Raw genomic sequence first — 25,762 nt, forward strand, 5'->3', positions numbered from 1 at the left:
AGTGCCGCTGTACACTCTTAATCAGAAGGGAGAAGGTTTGGGCGTGTTGGTTATTCATAGTTCTTCATAAAACAGAGCGCAAAAACACGAGACAGAAAGAGATCAGGAGAGAGCTTGTTCTGATCTCTTTCTGTCCCGTGTTTTATGCGCTCTGTTTTATGAAGAACTCTTAATAAGGTCCCGGAGAAAGCGCCGGCCATATATCCAGGAAACTAGACGAATACGTAAAGTTTCCCGGCTATATCTAAAAATTCAGGCATGACTTGATTGTGAGTGTATAGACGCGTGCACGTGAAAACATTTGGGTTGATGCATTGGAGGTTTCGTGACTTCATTACCTTACGTTGCGATATATAAAGTAAAAATTAAGAATTCGCCTAAATGCCCATAGGTGTCGGCTCCCATATCTCTCACGTCAAATCCCCTGCTGCTGTATGCACGCAGTCAATCATCACATTTTCATTCGTTGTCCTTTCAAAGTTCTTTACGATCCTTATAATACAACTGATCCTTATAATAAAGACAACTGATCCTTATAATAAAGACCCGCGCCGCTCACAAGGCTACAAAATCACAGCTGATACGTGCGCCCAAAATAATGAGGATACCGCATGTGGAGCGCTAATTAAACAATAACCAGTATGTACAAGCAGTAGGGCGCATTACGGATGTCGTGTATATTTTGTATTACAAGTTGCATTACTTTGAAATTAGTGCCGTCAATAAAAATTAGGCTATATAGTTGCATTCAGCTGTATATAGGCATTTATATACGTATATACGAGTCAATAAACATGATTTCCACTATTGGTAACATTACACACCTAAATTACGAGCATGCCATTTTAAATTAGATACAAGACGCTTTTTGTTGCACTATAGCACATGACGGGTTGCGCGTGTTGTTCGTTGCATTCATTGTGAAATGACTAAAATACATTATGTTGTACATATATTTACATATTACATAATGGGTGAGAAGATTCCATGAGTTTGTCCGATGAAGAGTCAAACAGGCGGAATAATACAGAGATTACAAAAAAAGAGATGATATGTATGTGGTCGGAAAATTCGCGTGAGGTTAATATTTCACATATTTCACTTCAGATCTCATATCAGTCACTTCTTATACTCACCGGAAAGAACTTCTCGCGCTTCAGTGAAACGTTCGAGATTAAGGCTGGTTTCATTGAGTGACTGCGCAACAGAACTGATGTATATTCAAAAGCATCAGTGCCCTTACCGATAATTTCTGATTATTAAGGTTTGCACGAAACGAACTTTGTGATTCTGCAGCATCGTCGATGTAACAGCATTGATTAAATAAACGCAAACGAATTCCTGAATGAGGTGGAAGGAGATTTTTTTTTTCCAGCGGGGCAAGTATCACAAAAAAAGAAATACAAAAGCTTTTTTTTTAAATATCGGTGGATGTTGGCTAATACAAACCATTATGTAGCTGTACACATATCCCTTCGCAAAACACGTTGGCAGAAGGGAAACAGCAGATCCAAAAATTACAGGCATCCTTGATGTGATGCATACGGCAATAACGACGAAAGCCGTTCTATACAGTCGACCTCAACGCTACAAGATCGCGTTCGAATTCGAATCTACAGTGAATTTAAGAGCAGCCCATAACGAAGGAATTCGATTACACGTTCTTGTCACATCACCGTAAACTATTCCACAGCTGCGCAAAATTAAAAGCACGTGCAATTGAATTCGCACTGTGTTTTTACGAACATTTTCATGACTGTTTCAAGGGGGTCGTGAGAAAGCTCCGTGTGCGATCGTAAATGTTAATGTTGAGGCGATAGGTCTGACAGCTTGAGTTTTTGATCCCCACCGATTTGCTGATATCAGAAATGTCTATAGGCACATGTAACCAATCCGGAAACAGCTTGGCAAAAAAACTTTCAGGGCACCTTCATGGTTAACAATTCGCTCCAAGGCATTTCGCTCTCAGACGTGTTCGAACTTGACGAGATACTTCGGCCTGTTCTCGCCTACTACGAACGGTGGCAGTTAACCCTGAATTCTCTGACCGCTGACCTGAACCGTCGTAGAAGCAACGCCAGTGCAGCTTATACAAAAGAGCGTTCTACAAAAAAAAGTTAATATACTAGTTTCTTCCAGGATAAAACTTTGATTTCTGCAGCATGCAACAACAACAACAAAAAACAACGATAGCTTGAGTTCAGGATTATTGTGTTGAAATCACGGCATCAGCACGTGCGTCAGCTTGACGTCGCTGATTTCGAAGCGTTTCGCCCGCTTCACGTTTAATCGGTAGTAATTAGTAAATATTCACTGAAACTGCCAAAGTTTAGCACTTCAATTCCTTCAAAACACAGTGTTGTTGATGCTCACCAATAGATGGCACAGCCATACATGCCCGGCCAGGCACCATCAAATTTAAGGATGTCAGGGCAAGAGAGGGTGCACGCGAGTTATAAGGCAGCATCATCTTTCTTTTAATTCGCGCGCTTTCTTATCAAACACATACCTCGCAGAAATTGTGATTTTCGTGTGTCTATGTGTTGGCAATGTACAAAATGGTTTACAAATATAGCTTTAGTTGTCGTCTTCGGTGCAGTTATAAAGTGAGCCTGCAAAATTCATCGATAATACGCACCTTATTTCTCATGTACAGATGCTTGCACTCGCATATGATGCGATCTCCATGCTGCAACTAAGGTCCGAGTACACAATAAACTCAAAACTCTGCACGTCGTCTATGTGTCAGTTCAATATAACAAACTAAAGGATGCTGTCAGAGAACTTAAGTACTATATACGTGAACGTTTTTACTGGAGTTTCGTTTGACAGCATTGTTCTTATCGAATATTGCCCAGCATAAATATGGTACGAATAAAGTGCAAACGCATACAAACGGCAAGGTAGCCGGAATAAGTATCGAATACAAAAGGTTCGAGCATTCTTGAGTATGTTTGTACGTCGTTTTCTATTTTCTTGCTATACTTAAAACAACGTGTTGATCGATACATATTGGAAAATCATTTACAGTGTTGAAACGTATAATATTGTTGTAACATTAACAAACGTCGCCACATTCCAGTGCACTATACGTGTGTCAAAATTTAAGGCTTGAACGAAGACCGCAATCTCGGCTTTGGACACATTGACAGTGATAGCGAAGAATTAGTGTGCAACAAAACATTGGGTTATTGCCTCGTGAAGTTTAGCATTAACATATTATATTCTTATAGCCTGTAAACAATGTCGAAAGAAGTGATTCCCGCTCAGTGAAAATAGAAAAGAAACGAAATGTTAATGTCATTAGGTCCAATTTCAGCCTGCCTCCTTTCTGCAAAGAGCACTCGCCACAACATCAAATATTCTTTCACCAGCGATAGATGTTGGAGAAAGGAATGTGAACTTCTGGCTTTGAGATCATGAAGTGCAGTGGCGGTGCACGCGGTTTACTTTGTTTGGTCTTTGCGGCATGTACAGCGTTAACTCCGTTTTCACGAATGGGGTTAAATGTGCATCATTCGACAAGCCTCGAGGTTTTTGAATTGATTGTGAATTTAACTATAAAGGCTATATATGTCATTTTTGTTTAAAGCTGAAGGCAGCTACATCCCTCTCAAGTTAGTCGGAGGTTCCTGCTAATTGGCTGCCGCATTTTATTTACTTCGAAGTCAGCTTGTGTTTGAAATTTTCGGTGCTTGCTCAAAATCGACGCTATTGTTCAAACCGCAATTTTGTCTGACGATTTCGGCAAACGATGAACTAAAAACGTTTCTTGACATCATATAAAAATGGGGTACGGTTTTTCTGTATAGGAGTTATGTGCGCAAAAGCCATTCATGTCCCTTGCATGCCACAGCGACATATATGCCGCTTATCAAATACCTTATATACCATGGACATATATATCCCTCCACGTGACACTTTGCTTCATATGACCTCACACTTGTTCAGCCCTGGAATTCGCAACAGTGTTGAGGCAGCCCCGCCGCGGTGGTCTAGTGGCTAAGGCACTCGGCTGCTGTGCCGCAGGTCGCGGGTTCGAATCCTGGCTGTGGCGGCTGCATTTCCGATGGAGGCGGAAATGTTGTAGGCCCGTGTGCTCAGATTTGGGTGCACGTTAAAGAACCCCAGGTGGTCGAAATTTCTGGAGCCCTCCACTACGGCGTCTCTCATAATCATATGGTGGTTTTGGGACGTTAAACCCCACAAATAAATCAATCAGTGTTGAGGCCAGCACGTTGTTTACAAACCTTTGCGGATATATATTGTCCGATGGTGTGTGTCTGCGTTAAACGTGACGAAAGCTGCGTACATTCCGTGAATGTATGCCACAGACAGCAATCTTGTCGACAATCAGTTCCTGTCAACATTTTCCCCATAAGTTACGTATTAGATTTCTGACCATCTGATTGTATCATATATTTTCTTCTTGAAAAGGTTCCCGTTTTCATTTTCACAGTGACGTACATTGATGAAACATGAACTGTGAGCTTGTCAATAACTGTACTTCGAGAATAGTTGTTCGTCGCTATTTGCATCGAAGAATCTGTGGCAGATTTCCACAAAATGTCGCTAAATGTTATAGATATTTGTTGTGTCTGCAAGAACAGAAAATGTACAACTTTGCGTGCATTCCATGCACATGTGCACTGCGGCGAGAGCGACGAAATGCATGAAGAAATGAGACAACATAATTGTTTCTCAAGCAACGTTCATGGACACGTGAATCCTTTTTTTTTTAATATCGCTTTTTACAAACTCTTCTACAGCATATAAACATGACATCAACAGCTCGAAGCGTGCCTATTTTGCTCCGTACTCCATCATGGGCTTCTATCGATCCAATTGACTAGCGATGCCAACCACAGCCTTGCACTGCATGTGTAACATTGCGTTTGTGTAGACAAGAAACACAATATGTGACATTTCAACAGAAAGGAGTCAACGGAAGTTTGGCCACCGATAGCCGCACCGATAAAGCAGAAAGTGAAAGACTCGCTAATTATGCCGTACATCGACGTTATCGTTTTTTTTTTCGTCTTGTTTTTGTCGATGTGGTCTGCAGGGCCATAATCGTTTAGAGTTATTTTCTCTAAAACAATTGCACGTACGCTGTGCTCTTTTTCTTCGGCATAAAATCATTGTTATCAGTTGACTGTAAGCTGTTGTGTTTCTGAACACGAAGTCAAAAAGCATAGTAATTTGAAAAGATAAATCAACGTCCAATCAACGACCAGACAGTGGCAGCCAGTTAACTGTGTACGCAGAATACCTTTCTTGCATGACACATCACAATAGGCTCTGCATTCTGACACCAGAACGTGTTCACACACTCTAAGCGCATCGATAAATATAGTCACATAGATTAGTCTATCTTCAGGTGTATATACGCTGAACACGCATCCATGTTTTTCGACACATTTAATCACCGAGATAACGTGGGTAATTTAGCAGAAGATAAAAATTACTTTAGGACGAGCAAATAGGCCCGATAACGCTGTTATCGAAGAGCAAAGAAGCTACGTTTGCGCGGCTTCCGGTTGTGGTTCATTGTGTGCATGCAGTAAGTGAAAGCGTACGTCCCGATTCGAAAGCTGCTGCGTGACTCAGCTGCAGTATGTATTATTCATGATCACTCTGCTTGGGTGTGGCCCTGAGTATAGAGCCCTTAATTGTGACGCACTGTGTGGTCATCATTTCACATTCAACCTTACAACGCAATAAAGTGAACGATGTATGGGCTTGAAGGACAGCAATATCTTTTGTTTTGTTGGTGCGCGCGCATGTGGCCTTATTACGTCTGCACGAACAGAAATTTCACGTCAACAACACAAACCACGCATGCATGCTGAAAAGATTGGCGTACGCCTACGACAACGATACGGATGTTCCTAATCACACTGTTTATGCGGGTGCAAATAACTGTTCCATTCAGTATTGCTCCGAAACTTTAACCTTTAACTGTATAATAAACGTGAAATGGGGAGACAAATTTGCAGAATCAGTGTGTTTCTAAAAACTGAGAGTTTACGGAGGCCCACATTTTTACTACGTCATACCGCGGGCACGTATGCCAATAATATCAAGCAAAATAGGTTGTATGTTCGAAAAGCTGCAAGTTGTAACACTAACACGATGCTGAAATATGGTGTAAAAATAGTGCAATAGGTGCCCTAAGATGAGATCGAGGCAACCGTCTGTGAGAACTTTTTACCACCGGGAGTTGAATTGGCACGAGAGACAACATTAGGCGTGCTGATATAGGCCTCGTTAAAACATTATAGGTAAAACTTTATAGTACGGCCCGTTTTTAACAGCAGCCACTTTTGACAAGAAGAAAGCAGCTTGACAGAATACACAAAGAATAAAAAAGCAACGCTTGAATTTAGAAGAGCACAACACATGCCCAACACATGCACTATCCTACATAGAGGTGCGAGAACTGGGGAAGGCATCGCTATTATACACAGCATACTTCTTTTTTTTCCTGTCCGGTGTGCAGTGCGGGAACAGAAAACGAAAGCAATGTATGTTCTTCCTGCGGTGCGCGAACACTGCACAATAAACCTCAACGGGGGGGAGTTCGCGAATCTTCAGATTCAGGAGGAAGGCGGTGTCACCATATCTTATAGAGCGGCCGTTGACGAGGAGCTCTTGCGGAGAGGTAGGTCTACTGTATATGGCGTAGGTGCATGCACCTTCTTTTTTAAAACGGCCGAGGAAAGTCCACATTCCTGCCAGGAGCAAACGGAGGAGGACAAGAACGGAACGGCGGGGGTGTCAAGCGGTCGCCCGCAGAGTGCATGGCCTCTCTCTATACAGCGTGCTTGTATCTTCGCGCTTTTCTCTTCTATTGTGGATGACACACACGCAGTGCATGCCCGTTCGGAGCTTGTTCTTCTCTTGACTTTAAGGGCACTGCAGTTTTCTCTCTCTTGCTCTCTTTTTTCGGAAGAGGGAAAACGATTGGGCACGCACCTGCAAAAAGTAGACGGCGTTGCTCGACGGGAGGCGTGCGTTGCGCAGCTCTGGCGAGGTACTTCGACGGAAAAACCGAGGCAGCGTTGTCTCCTGCGGCGTCTCCACTCGCTTCGGGACATGCACGTGCAACCGGGAGCATCAACTCGCGAGAGAGGTTCCTTCTTCGCCTTTTCTGTCGCGTTATGACTGTTGACTTTCTTTTTCCGAGCAAGACGGCACCACGCTGTCTGAGAGGATCGAGGAATCCCCCAGGAGTGGGTGAGGGAGCAATTTTTGGCGAACAGTGGCCCGCTTGAAGAACTGCTTGCTTGCCATGCGTGCTCGAACACGGGCCGTCGCGTGCCCCGTAAAACGAGTCGAAAATGAAAGCCCGCATTGTGTCGTTACGGTTTCGTTTCATCGCGGGGGCCTAGATCGTTTTCGGTGGGCGAAAGAAAGAAGCTGTTTCGGGAGTAAAGAGACAGTCTTTGTTGAAACTCGGTTGCCTACCGTTCTTGCTTGCGTCTTCCAGATGCAGGCTGTTGCAGTAGAAAACCCGTAGATTGGCTTACGCAGAGAAGAGCTCCACGTGCATTTGCAGCAGTCGCGTGTGAGAGCGATGTCGATGGCTGGGAAGATGCTTCTGTTGAACGTGGTGCCGGTTGGGAACATGCCATACACGCTAAAGATCTGCCTATTTATAGTCTACAGTAGTTTGCTACCAGGCGAGGTGAATGAGGTTATCTCGAAGACGTGCCGATGCGAGTCTTCACCGTGAGTAACATATAACTTGAGAAAGGTCTTTCCCATTTCTTCTAAACAAAGCCCGAGTCAGCTTCTTGAGAATTATCAGAAATAAGGAACTATATCAAAGAACAGCTGGCTCACGGTATAGCTTCCCGTTTCGCCTCTGCGTTCTTCATTGCTTCTTCTATTCTTCCAATGTTCAAATTCATTCAGCCATCTGTACATTTATACAAAGCACCCAGTGCTCAAACCAGGACGCCAGAGAGGAAATATTTACACGCACACGTTCGCACAGACACACACATACACACATCCACGCCACCTGGTGCTGCACTTGTCGCAATGGTACAGTCGTCTCGCGCCTTATAAATAATGTCTGTGGGCGGCCGCGTCGGCTGAGCGCAGCACGGGAACCAGGGTTCGTAGGAAGGGAATGCAATCGTCACTAACAAGGGTCGTTCGCCATGTCGTCCGAGACCACATCTAACGACCTGCAAGATACATCACTAGACGCCGAGTCGGGTCTTGGAGGCGGTGGCAGCCTCGTGGTTGTGACCGCTGCCGACGTCATCTGGGACGTCATGTGAGCTGCGCTGGCCGTCAGCAGAGACTGCTCGGCCGTGAGACCCGGGAATTGAAACGCGGGCAGAAGTGCGGGCGGCTTGAGGGGCAGAGATGGAAGCGAGAACGGCACCCCGGCTCCCGGTGGCACGGGCACGACGCCGGCGAGAGGGTAGTGACCGGGCGGCACCTTCGCCCCGCACAGAAGGCCGTTGAGGTCTTGCCGGCTGGCGGCCGCCGCTGCCACAAGGCTAGAGTACGTCGAGTGCCAGGACGCCTGGGTCGCGTAAGGTAGAGAGCACGGAAACGCTGGGAGGGACCTCAGGTGAGACGGCGCGTGCGGAGACGTCGTGTACGGAGGACTCGCCGGCAGCACGCCGCTGAAGTTCTTGCCGTCGGGAGCGATGATGTTCTCGATTGAGAACGGCTGCTTGGTGTAGTTGGGCAGCACTGTTCCGTGCCTCAAGGCGTCGGCGTGGTGTCCCTGCAGATGACTCGGTGCTGCCGCCAGCGCCGTGAGTCGCATCTTCGCCTGTTCTTGGATGGCATTCTGCGACACTGTCTCGTAATGTTTCAGCTCGGCCAGTGCAACAGCCGTGGCGTCCTTGATCTGGCGGGGCAGCTTGAAACGCTTGCGACGCCGCAAGAAGGAACCATTCTCGAACATGTCGCCGCAGGCCGGATGCAGAGCCCAGTAACTGCCCTTGCCAGGCCGGTCGGGCCTGCGCGGGATCTTGATGAAGCAGTCGTTGAACGAGAGGTTGTGCCTGAGCGAGTTCTGCCACCGCTGCGTGTTCTTGCGGTAGTAGGGAAAGCGGTCCATGATGAACTTGTAGATGTCGCTGAGCGTGAGCATCTTCTCCTGCGAGCTCTGGATGGCCATGAAGGTGAGCGAGATGTAGGAGTATGGCGGCTTCTGGTCTCCGTACGTCGACCGGCCGGGCCTCGGCATGGTTGCCGAAGCGCCAGCGCTGCTGCCGCGTTGCTTGGGAGTCACAGCCGTGGTGGTGGGAGTCGTGGCGGAGGTCTCTTGTGGCTGAGTCGGGCGCAGGAACGTGTTTGCCCAGAGCCGCCGACCGGTCTCTCCCGCTGCGTGCACTTCGCGACGACTGAGCGAGCAGTTTTCCCGGACCGGCCACGCCGCTCGGGCGAAGTGGAGGTGAGCCGTAGGGCGGAGCTCTCGCCAGTCTCCGCCTCAACTGAACTAGTCGACCGCCCCGCCGTGACGTCACACAACGGCGCCTCTAATGTTTGAGGAGGGGTTTGTTGATTTAAGGTTCAGCCAATGAGAGGGTTTGGAAGAATTGAGAAAGGTGGGACTTCTAACGGAAGGCGTGCCTGCCCTTGTCAACGACCGAAGTACGCCGGAGCGCCGAGCCACGGCTTGTCCGAGCGGATTGGCGGCTGTTTCCTGAGGTGTGCGCTTCGGCTTAGGCCTGTTCTTACTCTTCTTCCTCTGATCTTGCCGCGCGCTCATCTCGGCCGGTCAGTAAACCGGCGTCGTCTTCCGAAAGTTGCTCTAGCACGACAGCGCTCGGCAGTTTCTCGAAACAGCGAGGGGCTGCAGCCGCCGAGTGATTGCGCGCAGCACGATAACAGCTGTGCGTGGGGACTGCGTCCAGTGTGGCACGCGTAATAAAAAAAAAACGAAAACATTTTCGAAACTTCTTTTCGCAGGTGCGAAGTAAGTAGCTCTCTCGCAACCGCTTCATTTTTCATTTCCTTTTTCGGAATCCATTTGTCAACTTCATAATTCAGACAATTGAGTCAGGCGCAAATCGGAGCTCTCAAGCAAAGCTTTCACGATAAAGAAAAATGAGCGGCCACGTCGCGCTTGCGAGAAACAACGACTTCAGCCTAATAATGGTAATAATAAGAAATTGCAGTTATAATAATGAAGAAATAAATAACCAATAATAATTCTGATTACACGTACTATACAGCCGTCACTATATCTATGATGACGTATTCTGCTAGAAATACGAGTTCTAGTACAAAATGCCACGAATTATCTGCCACCGAGAAACGTTACTGTGAAAAAGCTATAGCTGCTGTGCTAATATGGTCAATCAGTCGCACTTGCATTACACCATGCTATCATTCGAGGTGTGTCAGAATTACATAGGCCTATATATATAGGAAGATATGCCTACCCACATCCCCCTATCACCACCAAATTGAAGTATGATACGTTAGAATAGAACAAATATTGAGAAATGAGAGTAGCCTGTTGATTGCTAGTATCTTTTTTTGCATGCGCTTGACGCAATATGGATGGCTTATCTGTGAACACTGTACAACAGAATGTTTGAAGGGGCATTTTTTTCATGGTATCATCATGCACAATATTTATATTTTAAATGTCGAGAGCACAGCGGAACATGCATGCATGGTATGACCATTCTCGATCACAATATATTCATTTCGTTTATTTATTTTTCCCAGTTTTCAATTTTTTTTTTCTTGGAGGTAGTAAACATACATGAAGTGTAAACAGACGAACATTCGTGCAACTTTAGCGGATCCCGTATTTTTAATTGTTTAGTAAAACACGCAAGTGCAGAAGATTTCCTCTTGATCAAAGGTGTTGCCAGCGCATGTAAGCTAACGAGGTTTTGGCATCACGCCTATATGTCATCACCGTACAATTTCTTCTCGCATATACGCACAGCAACGAGTTGCTATTGGAGTTTATTTAAATATAACTGCTCACATGTGTTCTGTGCTTGTTTATTGCTACATTACACATGTTCCCGCTTTCTGCGCTAATGTGAAAAAAATCAGAAGCAGAAATAGAGGCAAATGAATTATATACGTTTTTTTATCATATATATGGGGTAAATTCCCCATATAAGGATCTACTTGATGTTATATATGGTGTGGCTTTGCCTTATATGACTGCATTTGACTCTTTATATCTACCAACTATGCTATATATGGCTGCATTTGAATCCATATATAAAGCGACCACCATATATAGCCAAATGCACATCCATATATGGTAAACGGAAGCTATACATGATGACCTAATTACTTATAGGTGACTACATATAATTCATATAACTGCCATATATTTCCCTGAAGTAAAGAATGAATGAATAAGTTCACTTTATTTAAAATAAAGTCCCCAAGTCCCACAGTTTTCTTCGGGCGAGGTGGGCAAAACAGATCCGAACTCATTAAGACACCTTGTGTGGGCAGCGATGTAAGAAGGTGCCAACTGACGATTTGGACTGGTGTGCTCATTTTGTACGCCTGCATTGTCTGTATATAGGCCTCCCCATTGGATCGCCTTTTTTTTACAAATCTGTAGGTTGTCCGAGTATCCCTGCTTATTTTTTTAACAGAGTGAAATTGGCGAATATGAAGGCGGACACGAAGACGACAAGGAAAAGGACAACATGCGCTCACAATAATGACATTGATATAGCACCTGCCCATGTCTGCCTGTCCAGATCATTCGTGCTAATTTCGCTTTGTTGAAATGCGAAACTAACTAGCGTAGCATTATGTCCTAGAGAGAAGTTTATTCCTGCTCACGTTAAAGCGATAACCTTAAAATACATCATTGAATACGAATATTGACCACCGTTTCACGTCGGCGGCGTCAACACGAGTGATGCAAAAAACATGACCATGTGATGACGTTATCACGAAGTAACAAATCACCAAAATTGTGACGTCCTCTAACGTGACGTCATCACACTTGATATCACTGAGTGGACAAAACTGACGCACACAATTCTTACAGAATTCTTTCTGGGTGAGGGGCATTATAAAGCCATGGATGTCACTTGCAGAAAGTTTTCGTAGGGTGCACGGGAGGTTTAATACAATGACATACGAAAGTAATAATAATAATAATAATAATAATAATAATAATAATAATAATAATAATAATTCTTGTTGTTGTGATTTAATGTCCCAGAACCGCGATATGATTATACGAGGGACGCAGAAGTCGAGGGCACCGGAGATTTCGACCAACTGATGTACTCGTATAAACTTAGGTATATGGACCTCAAACATGTTCACCTTGATCATAAACGCGACCGCACCACTGGTATTCGATCCCGCGATCTCCTGTTCCGCAGTGGAGCACCATACCGACCAGACCACCGTGGAGGCTATAGTTGTAAGACGATGCATGCCTTTCGACTTCGAGTCGACTGAGACGGATGCATAGCCCTGCGTGCGAGTTTCTGCACGAAGTGTTCGTTTTCACGGTTCAACAACATGCCCCATCCATCGGTAATTGGCAAACTCTGGGAGATAAAAAATAAATAAATAAATAAATAAATAAATTCACTTTTGCAGCATAACTACACATATCAACCATTCGAATCACGCAGCTCAAGTCAAGCTATTTTGAGCTGTTTAGCTACCGATTTTAATGCTCCGGTAAATAAAGGCATGAAAGAAGAATGACTTCACCTTAAAAAGAGCACCAAATACTATTGAAAAAGTCAAGACAGCCATAGTAATATAGCAGGTGCATTTTCCGCACGATAAGTCCAGACAATTGAGAGTGCTATCAGGTTTGGTCTCAGTGTTGGGCAATATCAATGTGTCATCCATGCGATATATCATTGTGACAAGGGCAAATGATGCGACAGTCTGAACCACATGCACTCGTTACTTATGACGATGATGCTTATATATATACCGGGTGCTTAATGATGCAAAGGCATGCGATTATTCTCAAGTAGTACTTATTGGCACCAGGCAATTCGCTAACGGAGATCTTCACCACCAGCGGTATGCGTCTTGCGTGGTGTGTCCGTCTTACGTTATATGGTAACTTTTTCAATAAAGTATTCGTGTGTGAGGGTTTACCCTATTGACCAAACAAAAATGGAGCGTCGGCAAAGATATATTTTCACTGAAAGCAGCACTGACATCTTTCTTTTTGTTTTAAAAATAAATGAAAAGCCAATACCTCAAGGGCTTAGAAAATGTCCGGCTCATATGAGCACGAGTGCATGCCCCAGGCAGAAAAGGTAATTAGAGTACGTTTTCTGAAGCTATGCACTATTTATCCCGTCCTTCATGGGTAAAGTGCTAGACATAAAGCAAGGAAAATATAGACATTTTTCTTTGGTTTCGCGGTTATACCAAGCACTTATCTGTGGCCTGCAGATTCAGAGTGTACATTTCCGATGGAGGCGGAAATGTTGTAGGCCCATGTGCTCAGATTTGGGTGCACGTCAAAGAACCCCAGGTGGTAAAAATTTCCGGAGCCCTCCACTACGGCGTCTCTCATAATCATATCGCGGTTTTGGGACGTTAAACCCCACAAATCAATCAATCAGATTCAGAGTGTATACAGTTTGGTGAACGAGGGCGTTTACTGGAGAGGTCAGCGCTACAATCGCTGTGACGTAGTAAACAACATCACGTGACTCACCTATACCGTCGTCAGTGCAGAACGCTTGCTTTCAGCCCCGAGTCAGTTCATTTTTGTTCTTCCAGAGAGAGAACATAAGGAGAAAACCAGGGAGGTTAACCAGGGCTGAGCCCCGGTAGGCTACCCGGCACTGGGCAAGGGGAGAGGGGGAAGGAAATTTATAGAGGAGGAGAAAAAAGGTCCCTGACTGGGCCGACGCGTAACAGTTTCACATCACAAACTACGAAACAGACCGGTGTCCTTGAGAAAACGCAACAGTGCTTTCGATGCCTTCCAGGTTTGCTTATACGCTTGTGATTGCCACAGTACCGGACACATTCAAGTGAACCTTATTGTGAATGAGCCCTTCGGAAACGTTACGACCGTGATACACTTGACTGATAAAATTAGATGGCGAAATAACTCAGCATTCATCTTCTGGTCTGTAACTCACTCAGTGGGCACTTTTTTTTTGTGGCGTAAACGTGCATCCGCAAATATTTTGCGTCTGGAAGGGGAAATAAAATGTTCGGTATGCAACGGTGTACTTCGCGGATCTGTAGCAGAGGAGTTCGTTGCATTTATTTGCCCAGGCAAGAAAAAAAAAAACGATTCCCGAAGTGTGGAATCCCAGTGACCATTCGTTCGGCCCTTGTATGGTTAAATGAACGTATGATGAGTTATCTACTTCTCGTCGTGTTGCGAGTTTTCTTGCATACGTTAAAATGAAAAAACATCGTGCTGCATGTTCGATTGATTGATTGATATGTGGGGTTTAACGTCCCAAAACCACTATATGATTATGAGAGACGCCGTAGTGGAGGGCTCCGGAAATTTCGACCACCTGGGGTTCTTTTGCATGTTCGATAAAGCCGAGAATGGGGAAACAACCCAGCATTGATTATCGCGTCTGCAGCAAGAACTTTCGCCAAAATATTTTGCGTACTGCGTTGGGGTTGATATCTGCAGTGAGTACGACATGGGACTTTCCGGGAATGTACACATAGGAATCTGCGACGTTTATTCACGCCTGGCCGACAGGCTTTTTCCAGCTGCCTGGAGCTCAGGGCGAGGAGAATGATTTTGTTCTGATGCTGGCCTTTTGCGTTGCATATTTTGACGTCTGTTCTGTTAGCAGCCATGTTGTACTGAGCTGCTGGTAAACAAGTTGGCTGATGTCCGAGACCAGCAGAGTCACTGAAAGCAATATACGATGATTGTAATTAATAGAGCAAACGATGCGAGCAGGTACTATTGCAACGTTCATGCATCACATCAATCAATACACCACGTGCAAAGAAGCGCGTGTAACGAAAGCGACGATTAGGGAGACAAAACACACGCGGGTAAAGTTTTACTTATTCAAGTGTATACGCCTTATAAATAATCACCCAGTTATCACTCTGGTGAAAGTTGCAGGCCTCACAAACCACGGTTGTTGTGAAGAGTAATGTTAATGCGGCAAAAAAGCTATAGATACCCTCATGAAAGGGCAAGCGAGCTTAACCATTGCAAAAGCATCCGTTCCCTTTCGGCCACTTGATACCGATACCGCTCTGAAAACTAAAGCGAGGTGTTGAGTGAATAGTGCTTGGCAGTTTACAGTGATCAAAGTGTTACCTCTCGTCTGCGCACTTTCCACGGAAAAGCAAGAGACAGGCACACGCCATCAGTAAGCATAAATGTTCGCTCAATGTGAGAATGATTCAATTTAGAGATTATTAGACGATTTGCATAGCAACTCGCCTTTTACCGGAGAGCCTCTTCACGTTATGCGTCCATGGAGCCATGCGCACGCAATCCTTTGTAAATGCACGGTGCGGCAATGACCGTACGTTGGCTCGATAAACATCTTTGTTGGTGAACGATCCACGGCGCAGGTTAAAGAACCCCAGGTGGTCGAAATTTCCGGAGCCCTCCACTACGGCGTCTCTCATAATCATATGGTGGTTTTGGGACGTTAAACCCCACAAATCAATCAAGGTGAACGATCCAGATTGTTTCGCAGCTAATACAAACGCAACCGACACTCGCGCAGCGAGAACAGCCGCGGCAGAACAGCATGAATCACAGGAGTTGTCAGACACTCCGCACAGCCGGCATACCACCAGATGTCGTTTTATATGTCAAAGGAGCATTCCGGCAGATGGCGCCACGGTACGTCCACACCCCCCATTAGGTTCCTACTGTGCCCAAAACACGGTCTGAGCTTCATGTGAGGTGCTCGCGCAAGATATCGGGACATTTCCACAGCCCCCGTGCTCAGTGGCTTCGTGACGCACATGCGGCCGTTTTGGGAAGTTTGGTACCTGACGTCATCCCTACAAGTCAGACCAACGCGTGAAGTCACCATATTTATTACCGTATTACAGTGTACTAGAAGGGGAAGCGGAAGATAATAATTATTGCTTTCCGAAAGGCTTATTACATATTAAACTTATTAAAACAACACACAATCATATTAAAACGTGCCAATTGTATATATAACCCGTCTCTTAATCTGCGTAAATTCATTGCAACCAGTTCTCATTTTGTATCGACAGCTTAAATTGTGCTGCTTTCCAAATATTCTATTGGCATGCCGTCATTGCAAGCGAGCAAATTTATGACGATCTTTTGTATTATAAGCGTAGTTCTATCATTACGTGTGAAAAGTGTAGGCAGGCAGTGGTGCATCTTGTTTTGAGAAATTTACCTTCCTTGTATATGCACACAGTAAACACACACACACACACATTATATATATATATATATATATATATATATATATATATATATATATATATATATATATATATATATATATATATATATATATATATATTTCACCCTCTTTTATTCCTTCTTATTTACATTCCATTTGTTCTAATAACTTCCCCTGTACATTCCTTAGCATTACTGTCTGTTAGATCTCATTATTATTGTGTTAAAACACGGAAAAACGAGCCCTTTGGTATACACTTTTTTCCCTTATATATATATATATATATCACAGCTTTCTGAGCACAGCTAACTTTCAATAAACCGGCTCAGTTATTCTGGATATTTATGATATTTATGTAGACGCCTACCAACGAACAAAGAGTTAAGAGAGGAGAAATTCGTATAAGACACGCCCTTTGTGGATTATTTTTTTCGATCTCTCACAAAGTCTTTAATGGAGCTCAAATTCGGTAGATTGGCGTGTCATACTTCAAGGGCTATGGCATCATGTGCTAGGCATGAATGATGGGCAGGTACGAAGAAATCTCCATCAAGAAAGCGCGACGGAGGAGCCGAAGCGCATAGCAGTTCCTGCACGCTGCGCGCGGACCTTTCAGTACTATTCGACTACAGCGCCGCTGCTGCGGGCAACGCGGGAGGGATCAGGCGGCGAGGCGCGGTCACTCCACTCAACACTTCTAGTACACTCTGACCGTATCCCTACGTAAAGAGAGTGTCGATGTCTGTAGGCGCGCCGCGGGCAAGTTAAATTTAATATTGAAATTAAAATAATTAGCGTTAGCAAATCTTCGCGCTTGCTTAGAGCTGCATCTGTATGCAGGAGATTTGTATAGCAGAGTAAAATCGCCTTCGAAAACGGGTGTTTTCGTTGCCATGCGCGAGCCTCGTGCACGAAGGCGGAAATATAATTCCAAATATGACGCCAACTCCAATAAGTGAGCCGGAGCGATCGCTTAGCTCGCAGTACAATGTGTTTAGAAAAAAAAATTGCCCGCAGCTTCCCTCGGGGGAACACTGAGGAGGATGCGGAGCATATAATTGGTTAACGGGGTGTTAAAGTGCGACTTACTTGGGTCGATGGCTAAATTGGTTAACGTAGTTGTGAAATGGGGTGTTAAATTGCGACTTACTTGGGTCGATGGCTAAATTGGTTAACGTGGTTGTAGGAGGGGGTGTTAAATGAGTGAACACATACACACGTATGCGAAAGGGCGGCGCTGGTCGAAGGGACGTCGATCATTGTGTTTGTGGATTCGTTGGAATTCATTTCACCGTGACCTTGGACGTCGACGCGCCGTACAAACCAACCGACGAGCGGCAACTGAGCGAGCGAGCGCCGACCTTGAGTATATATACAGCGCGACGGCGCATGCACTGTCAGCTGTTGAATGTTCTCGAATGCGCGTCCACTGGAGAATCAAGAGAATTGTAGAATGTTCTCGAAGGAGAGAAGCGCGCGCGGCACAGATGGTGGGTGACGGTGCATGCGCGCGTCAGCTGTCGAATGTTCGAGAAGGGGGAGAAGCGCAACGGCGCATGCGCGCGCGTCAGCTGCCGATGTTCTCGAAGCGCGACGGCGCATGCGCGCGCGTCAGCTGCCGATGTTCTCGAAGCGTGACGGCGCATGCGCGCTACATTATACAGCTAGCGAATGTTCGTGAAGAGAAGAAGCGCACGCGGTGTGTAGAGGAGGAAGGGTGCACAGATGGTGGAGGAGTGAAGCGCGCGCGGTGTGTAGAGGAGGAAGGGATGCACAGATGGTGGAAGAAGGAGGAGGAAGCTTGCGGACGGCGCCGCACTACAAGCCTCGAGTATTAGATGCTCGGCATCTAAAAGTTGTTAACGACTTAGAGTACTTGGTACCCTACTATGGGTGAGCAAAAACCCGTCCCGTGGGCCTGACATTTCATGACGTTCAGTTGACAAAAATTAGACACTGTCTGTTGAGAAAAAGTTGTTAACGACTTAGAGTGCTTGGTACTCTACTATGGGAGAGCATGAAGCCGTCCCGAACTTTCCTTGTGACCCGTCCTGTGTATCACCGCTTTCGGTTGCACATTATTTACGCCAGTGCGATCTATTCGTCTGCTGGCTACTAGAGGATACCATACTTAAGGGTCTCCGCACTTGCGCTAGCTTTTCTTTAGGTTTTTGTCAGCACATATAACTTGGGATCAGACCAACCGCAGCTTGAAGCAACACCCCTAAAATGTATTTAGGCGTGCTCAACATCCTTTATGCTAAGGTCAGCGAATGCGAATGGTGAAGCGCAAATTAATTGAAGACATAGTGATCGAAAAACTCCAAAGCTACAACAGAAGGTGCTTCGATAGATAACACCGGGGATGCATTTTTCAGCCTCACTGGCTAATAATCTGCACGAAACGATTCAGCCGTGAGGGTATTAAGGCTCTCTCTCCCTTAAACTCTCTCAGCAATCACGTGATGGCACAGCGGCGCGCGCGGCTGGCGACCTCACGCGCGGCAACGTGCCAGCGCTCCTCCGTCAAACGTCTCTTTGCAGCTCTCGCACACGCACAAGCAAAGCGGAGACACGTTCATCGCGTTCCATTCTGAGCGGACCCGTCTCAATCGGCACAGGCGTTCGCCGAACACACTGTGGAAATTACAAAATGTCCAACTTTTTAAAGTGAAAGGCATTTTTTTCTTAGTGAACTTCGGCGACTTTGCGCGTATCTATCTATCTATCTATCTATCTATCTATCTATCTATCTATCTATCTATCTATCTATCTATCTATCTATCTATCTATCTATCTATCTATCTATCTACCTATCTATCTTATCTATGTATCTTATCTATCTTATCTATCTATCTATCTATCTTATCTATGTATCTATGTATCTATCTATCTTATCTATCTATCTATCTATCTATCTTGCCGCCTACGACTTTTAGCTCTCCCTGCCGTTTCGATAATGGTATCGATACCAAACTTGGCATGGCATAAGTTGACTTTATTAAGAACATATCTGACTAGTCATAACATGAAAACCATTACATGTATGTCATGAATGTCATGATTTACATTTCATGGTCCTGCAGCTCTTGCGGAGGTTTCGTTCACATGGCATGTTGCTAAACTGGTGTGGTATGACATGATTGCATGGCGGACACAACCGATTGACCCTAGCATGGAAATCATGATATGCGTGTCATGTAACAACACGACTACATGCCACGCTCATGATGTGTTCGCGACCGTTTCGCTAGCGTCACATATACCGAATTTGGTATTACGGTACGTGAATGGATGACGAAGGTGTGTGACTGGTGCCAACTTGATAATCATGAGATGCGTGTCATGTAACAACATGACTACATGCCACACTCATGATGCGCTGGCGGCCGTTTCGCTAATTCATTTATACCAAATTTGGTACTACGGGACATGAATGAATGAAGAAAGTATGATTCTGGTGCGAACATCATAAACATGAGATGCATGTCATGTAACAACATGACTATATGCTACGCTCATGGTGCGCTCGCGGCCGTTTCGATAGCTTCACATGTACCAAACTCGGTATTACGTGACGCGAACGAGATAAGTAAATGACACATCCAAACATAATAATCAAGACATGCGTGTCATGTACCAATATGACTACATGCCACACTGATGATGCGCTAGCGGCCGTTTCGCTAGCTTCACATATGCCAAATATCGTATTACGTGACGTAATGGATGACGAAGGTATGTGACTGAAGCAGACATGATGATCGTGAGATGTGTGTCATGTGACAACATGACTACATGCCACAGTCAAGGCGCCAATACATTTCGATGTGACGTGGTGCGCGTGCTCGCTGGCGTTCATTTCGTCGCGTCACGCCGGCGTTGTCACGCCAGGCACCGGTCCTGCCGTATACTCGCAGGCGCGCGCCGCGCTGCGTTGCTTTGACGCATGCGTGTTTCAGCTCGCCCGGTGTCCCTCCGTCACAAAAAGAGGGAGACGCAGTGTTGTCTTGGTAAAGCATTGCCGCGAAATTCAGCATGTCGCATTTTGCGACGGCTGCCGTCGGGCCGCGCCAACGGACGCTGGTCGCGCCGGTAGCGCCCATGGCGCCAGACTGTAGAGTGCTCACGTTTCACTAACGTAGCGTCGCTGTGCCCAGTGTGCGCACACGTCAAAGCTACATTGCAGTATATTGGGCCTTTCATGATGCGCTCGCGGCAGTTTCGCTATAGGCACCACATATATCCAATTTGGTGTTAGATGACGTCAACGGATGACGGAATATATATATATGACTGGTGCAAACATGATAATCATGACACGCGTGTAATGTAAGAACATGACAACATTTATTATTACTGTTAAAAAAGCTGACCTGGATACATTGCAGGCAAGACGGCAACACAATCGACTGAAGTACATGTTTCTACTTTACCACGACAAGCTACGCATAGACAAGCACGCGTGCATAAAAACGGTTCACCGCCGATCAACTCGTTCCGAGCATCCGAAAAAACTGAAGGAATATTCCTGTCAAACCAAGCCCTTTTAAAACTCATTTTTTCCGCGCACTGTCACTAATTGAAATGCTCTTTCTGCCGATCTGGTGAACTGCGAAACCGTTCAGTCGTTCATGGGAAAACATGGGCAAGCAACCCACTTGACTTTGATCTTTCTTTGCGCTTCGCCCTCTATTATTCCACCACGCATCCTGAACAGGCTTCCATTTATGTTCCACTTTCTATCACTTTTTTCATATCAATGCGTTGTATTTTTGAAATGTTGCCGATTTTTGAACCGTTATATGATGTTTGTTTTTTAGTTGTGTATGAACAGACATTTGTTGTCATAGTTTTTTATGTTTTCTTCTTTTCTTTTTTTCTTCACGTGTACGCGTAAACCACTACAGATGTGTAAGTACTGGCGTTTTACTTTGATGCAGCAGTTCTTGATGGTGTAACTCTGCGTGACGTGTTTCCTTTCCTGTTGTATCTTCATATTTGTTTTCTTTTTTGTATCACCCACCCCTGCCTAAGGCCTCATGTGCGAGGCTGGCAGTACTTCTGAAATAAATAAATAAATACCACGCTCATAGCGTGCTGGCAGCAGTTTCGCTAGCTCCATGTATACTAAATTCGGTATCACGTGACGTTAATAGATGACGAAGGTAAACGACACATCCAAACATGATAATCATGACACGGAAGTCATGTACGGCATGATTTGCCTTCACCTCGTAACGTTGTGCTGATTTTGAATAGACATATCAACCTTTTTCACTCGTGCTTCGCATATCGTCGATTCCCGCTGTACGTGGGATCTGCAATTTTTTTTCTCTTGCATTTTAAAGTGTCAGAATTGACGACGGCATAAATTGACACCGCCACTGTGGATTAGCACTCCCGTTATTTGCACATCGTTCATGCCTAAGTCAAACACAACCTTTGTGAGCAAGCGTGTCCAACCACGATCGGCCAATACACGCTTTTATTACACATCCATAGTATCTGCCAGCTAAGAATTCATCACCATGCAAAAGGCAAGGGCTGTCCTGTGCATTGATATGTAACAGAATTAACATGTGCGTTTCTTACAAGCATTTTATTAGGTAAAGACTCGAATTGTAAAGTTTTCATTTAGTGTATATAAAAAATTCTGTACATTGTCATGGCAAATTTTCTTTTTTTTTCTTTTCGATGGTACTAGTTTGAGAAGTATGCATGCGTCTGTCATGAGCGTCATGACTACCGGCATTTTCGGCGCACAAAAATACCTGAAATCGAAAGTTCTCAAGATAATTAATTGTAGCAGTACTTTGGACACCACAAATACGAGTATATCATGCCTAACATGGGCAACTCCGCTACTGCTTTCAATGGCATCAACAGATCTTCATGAATGTTGCTGTATGAATGTGACACCCGCCTCTGAATGAGGTCACACCCTCAGTTCTAAACAACGAAGCTGTCTAGCAAATCGTTCCTTGTCCGATGACTATCATAATCACAAACTGGTACGTGCCACAGAAATTGGGTCACTTCCTTAATCAACCACTGAATCATTAAAAGTGTTAGCCCAGCAAACGTGCCACAAAAATGGATTAAATACTTACCGCTGGTCTACTATACTTATGAAGGAGGCAACAGTTAACCCCACAACATTTGGCTGCGAAGCGACAGCGGCGAGCCGAATAGGTTGGGGGAAAAGCAAGGGCGACTGCGAGAAGACTGCGAAGCGATGTATGGATTGCGTCAACGATGTCATGCTCGTAGATCTCTGAGAGGTGTGATTTCGGCGTGTTTCTGTTTCTGGAGTTCCGACATTTGTGTCGTGTCTGAAAATGTCTGTGTCTGTAACTGTCTGTAACTTGAGCCACTATGCGCCGAGGAACAACGAAGGAAGAACATGGTACCAAAGCTACAGCATAGCAATAACCTATAGAAGCATCCTCAGAACAACCTTCACCACCTACAGCTAAACTTAAATAGAACGAGGACGCAACGAGATCGGTCTGCAGAATCATCGTGCATTATTGCTATTTCAAGCCTTGCGAAATTTAGTGCAATCTTCCACAGTTTATTTCTTTCTTTCTTTCTTTCTTTCTTTCTTTCTTTCTTTCTTTCTTTCTTTCTTTCTTTCTTTCTTTAGATACAAAGCTTACTCCCTCGCAGCATGCGTGGCAGTATCAAAGTAGGTGTCGCTCGGTTCGGTGCCCCTGTATTTGCCTCTCGCACTCTTTCTTCATTAATTGTACGACACCAAAGACAACAATAATGCCTGACAACTCGACGACGACGAAAGCGTATAAATGAGACATCAAATATGGTTCTATTCGGCGCAGATGTGTACTTGCTGCTTATTCGTGATGTTTCAACTTATTGGAAGTATAACAAAGTACAATCCCATCGGTATGCAGCTCTCTTTACGTGCGGCTATACAATTGTGGACACAGCTGCCGAGCAGCCGTGAGCAGCTTGTATATATGAGCCCACATACAGGGAGACTCCGGCACCACGGAAGCGAGGCAGGAAATCCTGATGGGACACGCTAACAAGATCATTATGAGAGTGCTCCAACGCAAGTATACAAACAATAACATCACACTCTCTATGCACCTTTATATCATTCAAGCCGTTGCTCTTTTTTCTCACCAGACTATCTATGTGGAACAACGCTTCTAGTTATATATAGAAGGCAGTGTGTATATATATATATATATATATATATATATATATATATATATATATATATATATATATATATATATATATATATATATATATATATATATATATATATATATATATATATATATATATATATATATATATATATATATATATATATATATATATATATGAACAATTTAAATCTCTTGTTCAGAGCACTTTGCTAGAGCTTCGGGAAAACAAAAAGGTGCCTGACAATGCGATTCATTCTCTTATCCCCTAAGTCCTGTTCCTGGTCGTTTTTACCTTTTGCCTAAAATACACAAGATAAACAACCCCGGCCGTCCCATTATTTCAGGTATAGGTACTGTCACAGAAAAATTGTCCAGCTATGTCGATTCTCTGATCAGTAGTATCCCAGCATCGCTTCCGTCTTACGTAAGAGACACTACCGACTTTGTTTCTGGTATAATTGATCTGATTGTTCCTCAAGGTTCCTTTTCGGTCACGCTAGACGTAGCGTCTTTATACACCAACATTCCACATGTTGACGGAATAGCGGCAATCGCCAGGTCCTATGAAGCAGCATCACCGGGTAGATTTATCGACAGCAACACATTAGCAGTATTGCTTAGGCTCATTTTAGAGCTAAATAACTTTCAATTTGAAGCGCAACACTATGTCCAAGTTAGCGGCACGTCAATGGGTACGCGTATTGGACCCAACTACGCCAATATATTCATGGGCCAGCTTGAAAGTGAATTTTTGCAAACCCGCGCGCTGAAACCTTTTTATTATAAACGTTACATTGATGACATTTTCCTTATTTGGCCGCATGGTGAACAGGAGTTGCTTTCCTTCATATCTGACTTTAATGATGCCCATCCATCAATATCATTTTCTCATACCTATTCCACATCAACGCTTAGTTTTCTTGATGTAAGCATTTTGATTGTAAATGATAAGCTATCCACTGCTCTATACAGGAAGCCTACAGACCGGCAACAGTATTTGCACTTTGACAGTAGCCACGTGAAACATTGCAAAACTAGCATCCCTTACAGTCAGGCCTTATGCTTTAAAAGAATCTGCTCAGAGCAATCAGAGTTTCAAAAAAATTGCAGAACACTAAAGGATGCTTTAGTCAAACAAAAATATCCGCCGCAATTAATTGACGACGCAATAAAACGTGCCGACATGCATAATCGTAGAACACTGTTGTGCGCTGCTAAAAACTCGACTCCCTCACCGCAGACAAACTTAGTCCTTACCCATTCTGCGTCAGTTCCGCGTGTTTCGAATGTGCTGAGAAAGCACCACAATATTCTAATGCAAAGTGAACGCTTAAGAAACATTTTCACCGAACCACCTAAAGCAGTGTATCGCAAAGCTAAAACTGTTCGAGACATACTCTCATCGTCATCATCGTCGAAAGCAGACAGTCCTGACACGATCGGGTGCCATCCTTGCCAAAAACCGCGATGCAAAGTATGCCCTTACATGCGCACATGCCAACAGGTAACCAGTACTGGTTCCAACTTTTCCCTAAAAATCAAAGGCAATCTTGACTGCGATTCTAAGAACGTGATATACATGATAGAATGTGCGCTATGTGAAATACAATACATTGGTCAAACAGAAGGGCCTTTTAGACTGCGTTTTAACAACCATAAATCTCATGCTAACACCTTGCCCCACTTGCCCATTTCAAGACACGTGCAGCTCCCTGGCCACTCTTTTGAAAACCTACAGGTCACATTACTAGAATCTGGTTTCCGCACAAATTATGATAGAGAAGCCCGTGAATCATTCCTCATCTATAAGTTCAACACCGTCGCATGTGGTCTGAATGAAAACGTAGGAAAACTTAGTTGCCTATCTGCGTAACCTGTATCACCCTGTCCATCTTTTTTCAACCTTGCTCAGCAAGTCGCACTACATTGTCTGTATCCGTTAATTACGTAGCAGTTTTGTAACGTCTTTGTCATTATTATTAGTATTTTATAGTTTTTTTCTTTATTCTCTTGCTTTTACCGGTCGGACTACTCTTCATGTTATGTGCTTTATCTTTTATGCGTTTTATCCTTTATTTGTAAACAATGTGCTCGCGCATGGAAGCAATATCTTTTTACTCGTAGATTAGGTGCCCTTCATATTGTGTGACTCGCATATATATATATATATATATATATATATATATATATATATATATATATATATATATATATATATAT

At 44.4% G+C, this 25,762-nt stretch overlaps 1 protein-coding gene and 1 long non-coding RNA gene across 2 annotated transcripts in view; both read right to left on the bottom strand.

The window, feature by feature from the left end:
- Positions 1-25,762, bottom strand: part of LOC142811509 (uncharacterized) — a 324,450-nt gene that overhangs the window by 123,660 nt on the left and 175,028 nt on the right. The window lies entirely within an intron of this gene.
- Positions 4,692-9,584, bottom strand: LOC119166589 (forkhead box protein B1). The gene has a single exon (XM_037417953.2). It carries the CDS (start codon positions 9,218-9,220, stop codon positions 8,153-8,155), a length of 1,068 nt encoding a protein of 355 aa, XP_037273850.2. The 5' UTR covers positions 9,221-9,584; the 3' UTR covers positions 4,692-8,152.

Source organism: Rhipicephalus microplus, chromosome 1 (genome assembly GCF_043290135.1).
Source record: "Rhipicephalus microplus isolate Deutch F79 chromosome 1, USDA_Rmic, whole genome shotgun sequence".
Classification (NCBI taxonomy): domain Eukaryota; kingdom Metazoa; phylum Arthropoda; class Arachnida; order Ixodida; family Ixodidae; genus Rhipicephalus; species Rhipicephalus microplus.

What these genes read in the sequence shown, in the direction of transcription:
- LOC119166589 (XM_037417953.2), bottom strand. Translation starts at nt 9,220, where the DNA reads ATGCCGAGGCCCGGCCGGTCGACGTACGGAGACCAGAAGCCGCCATAC.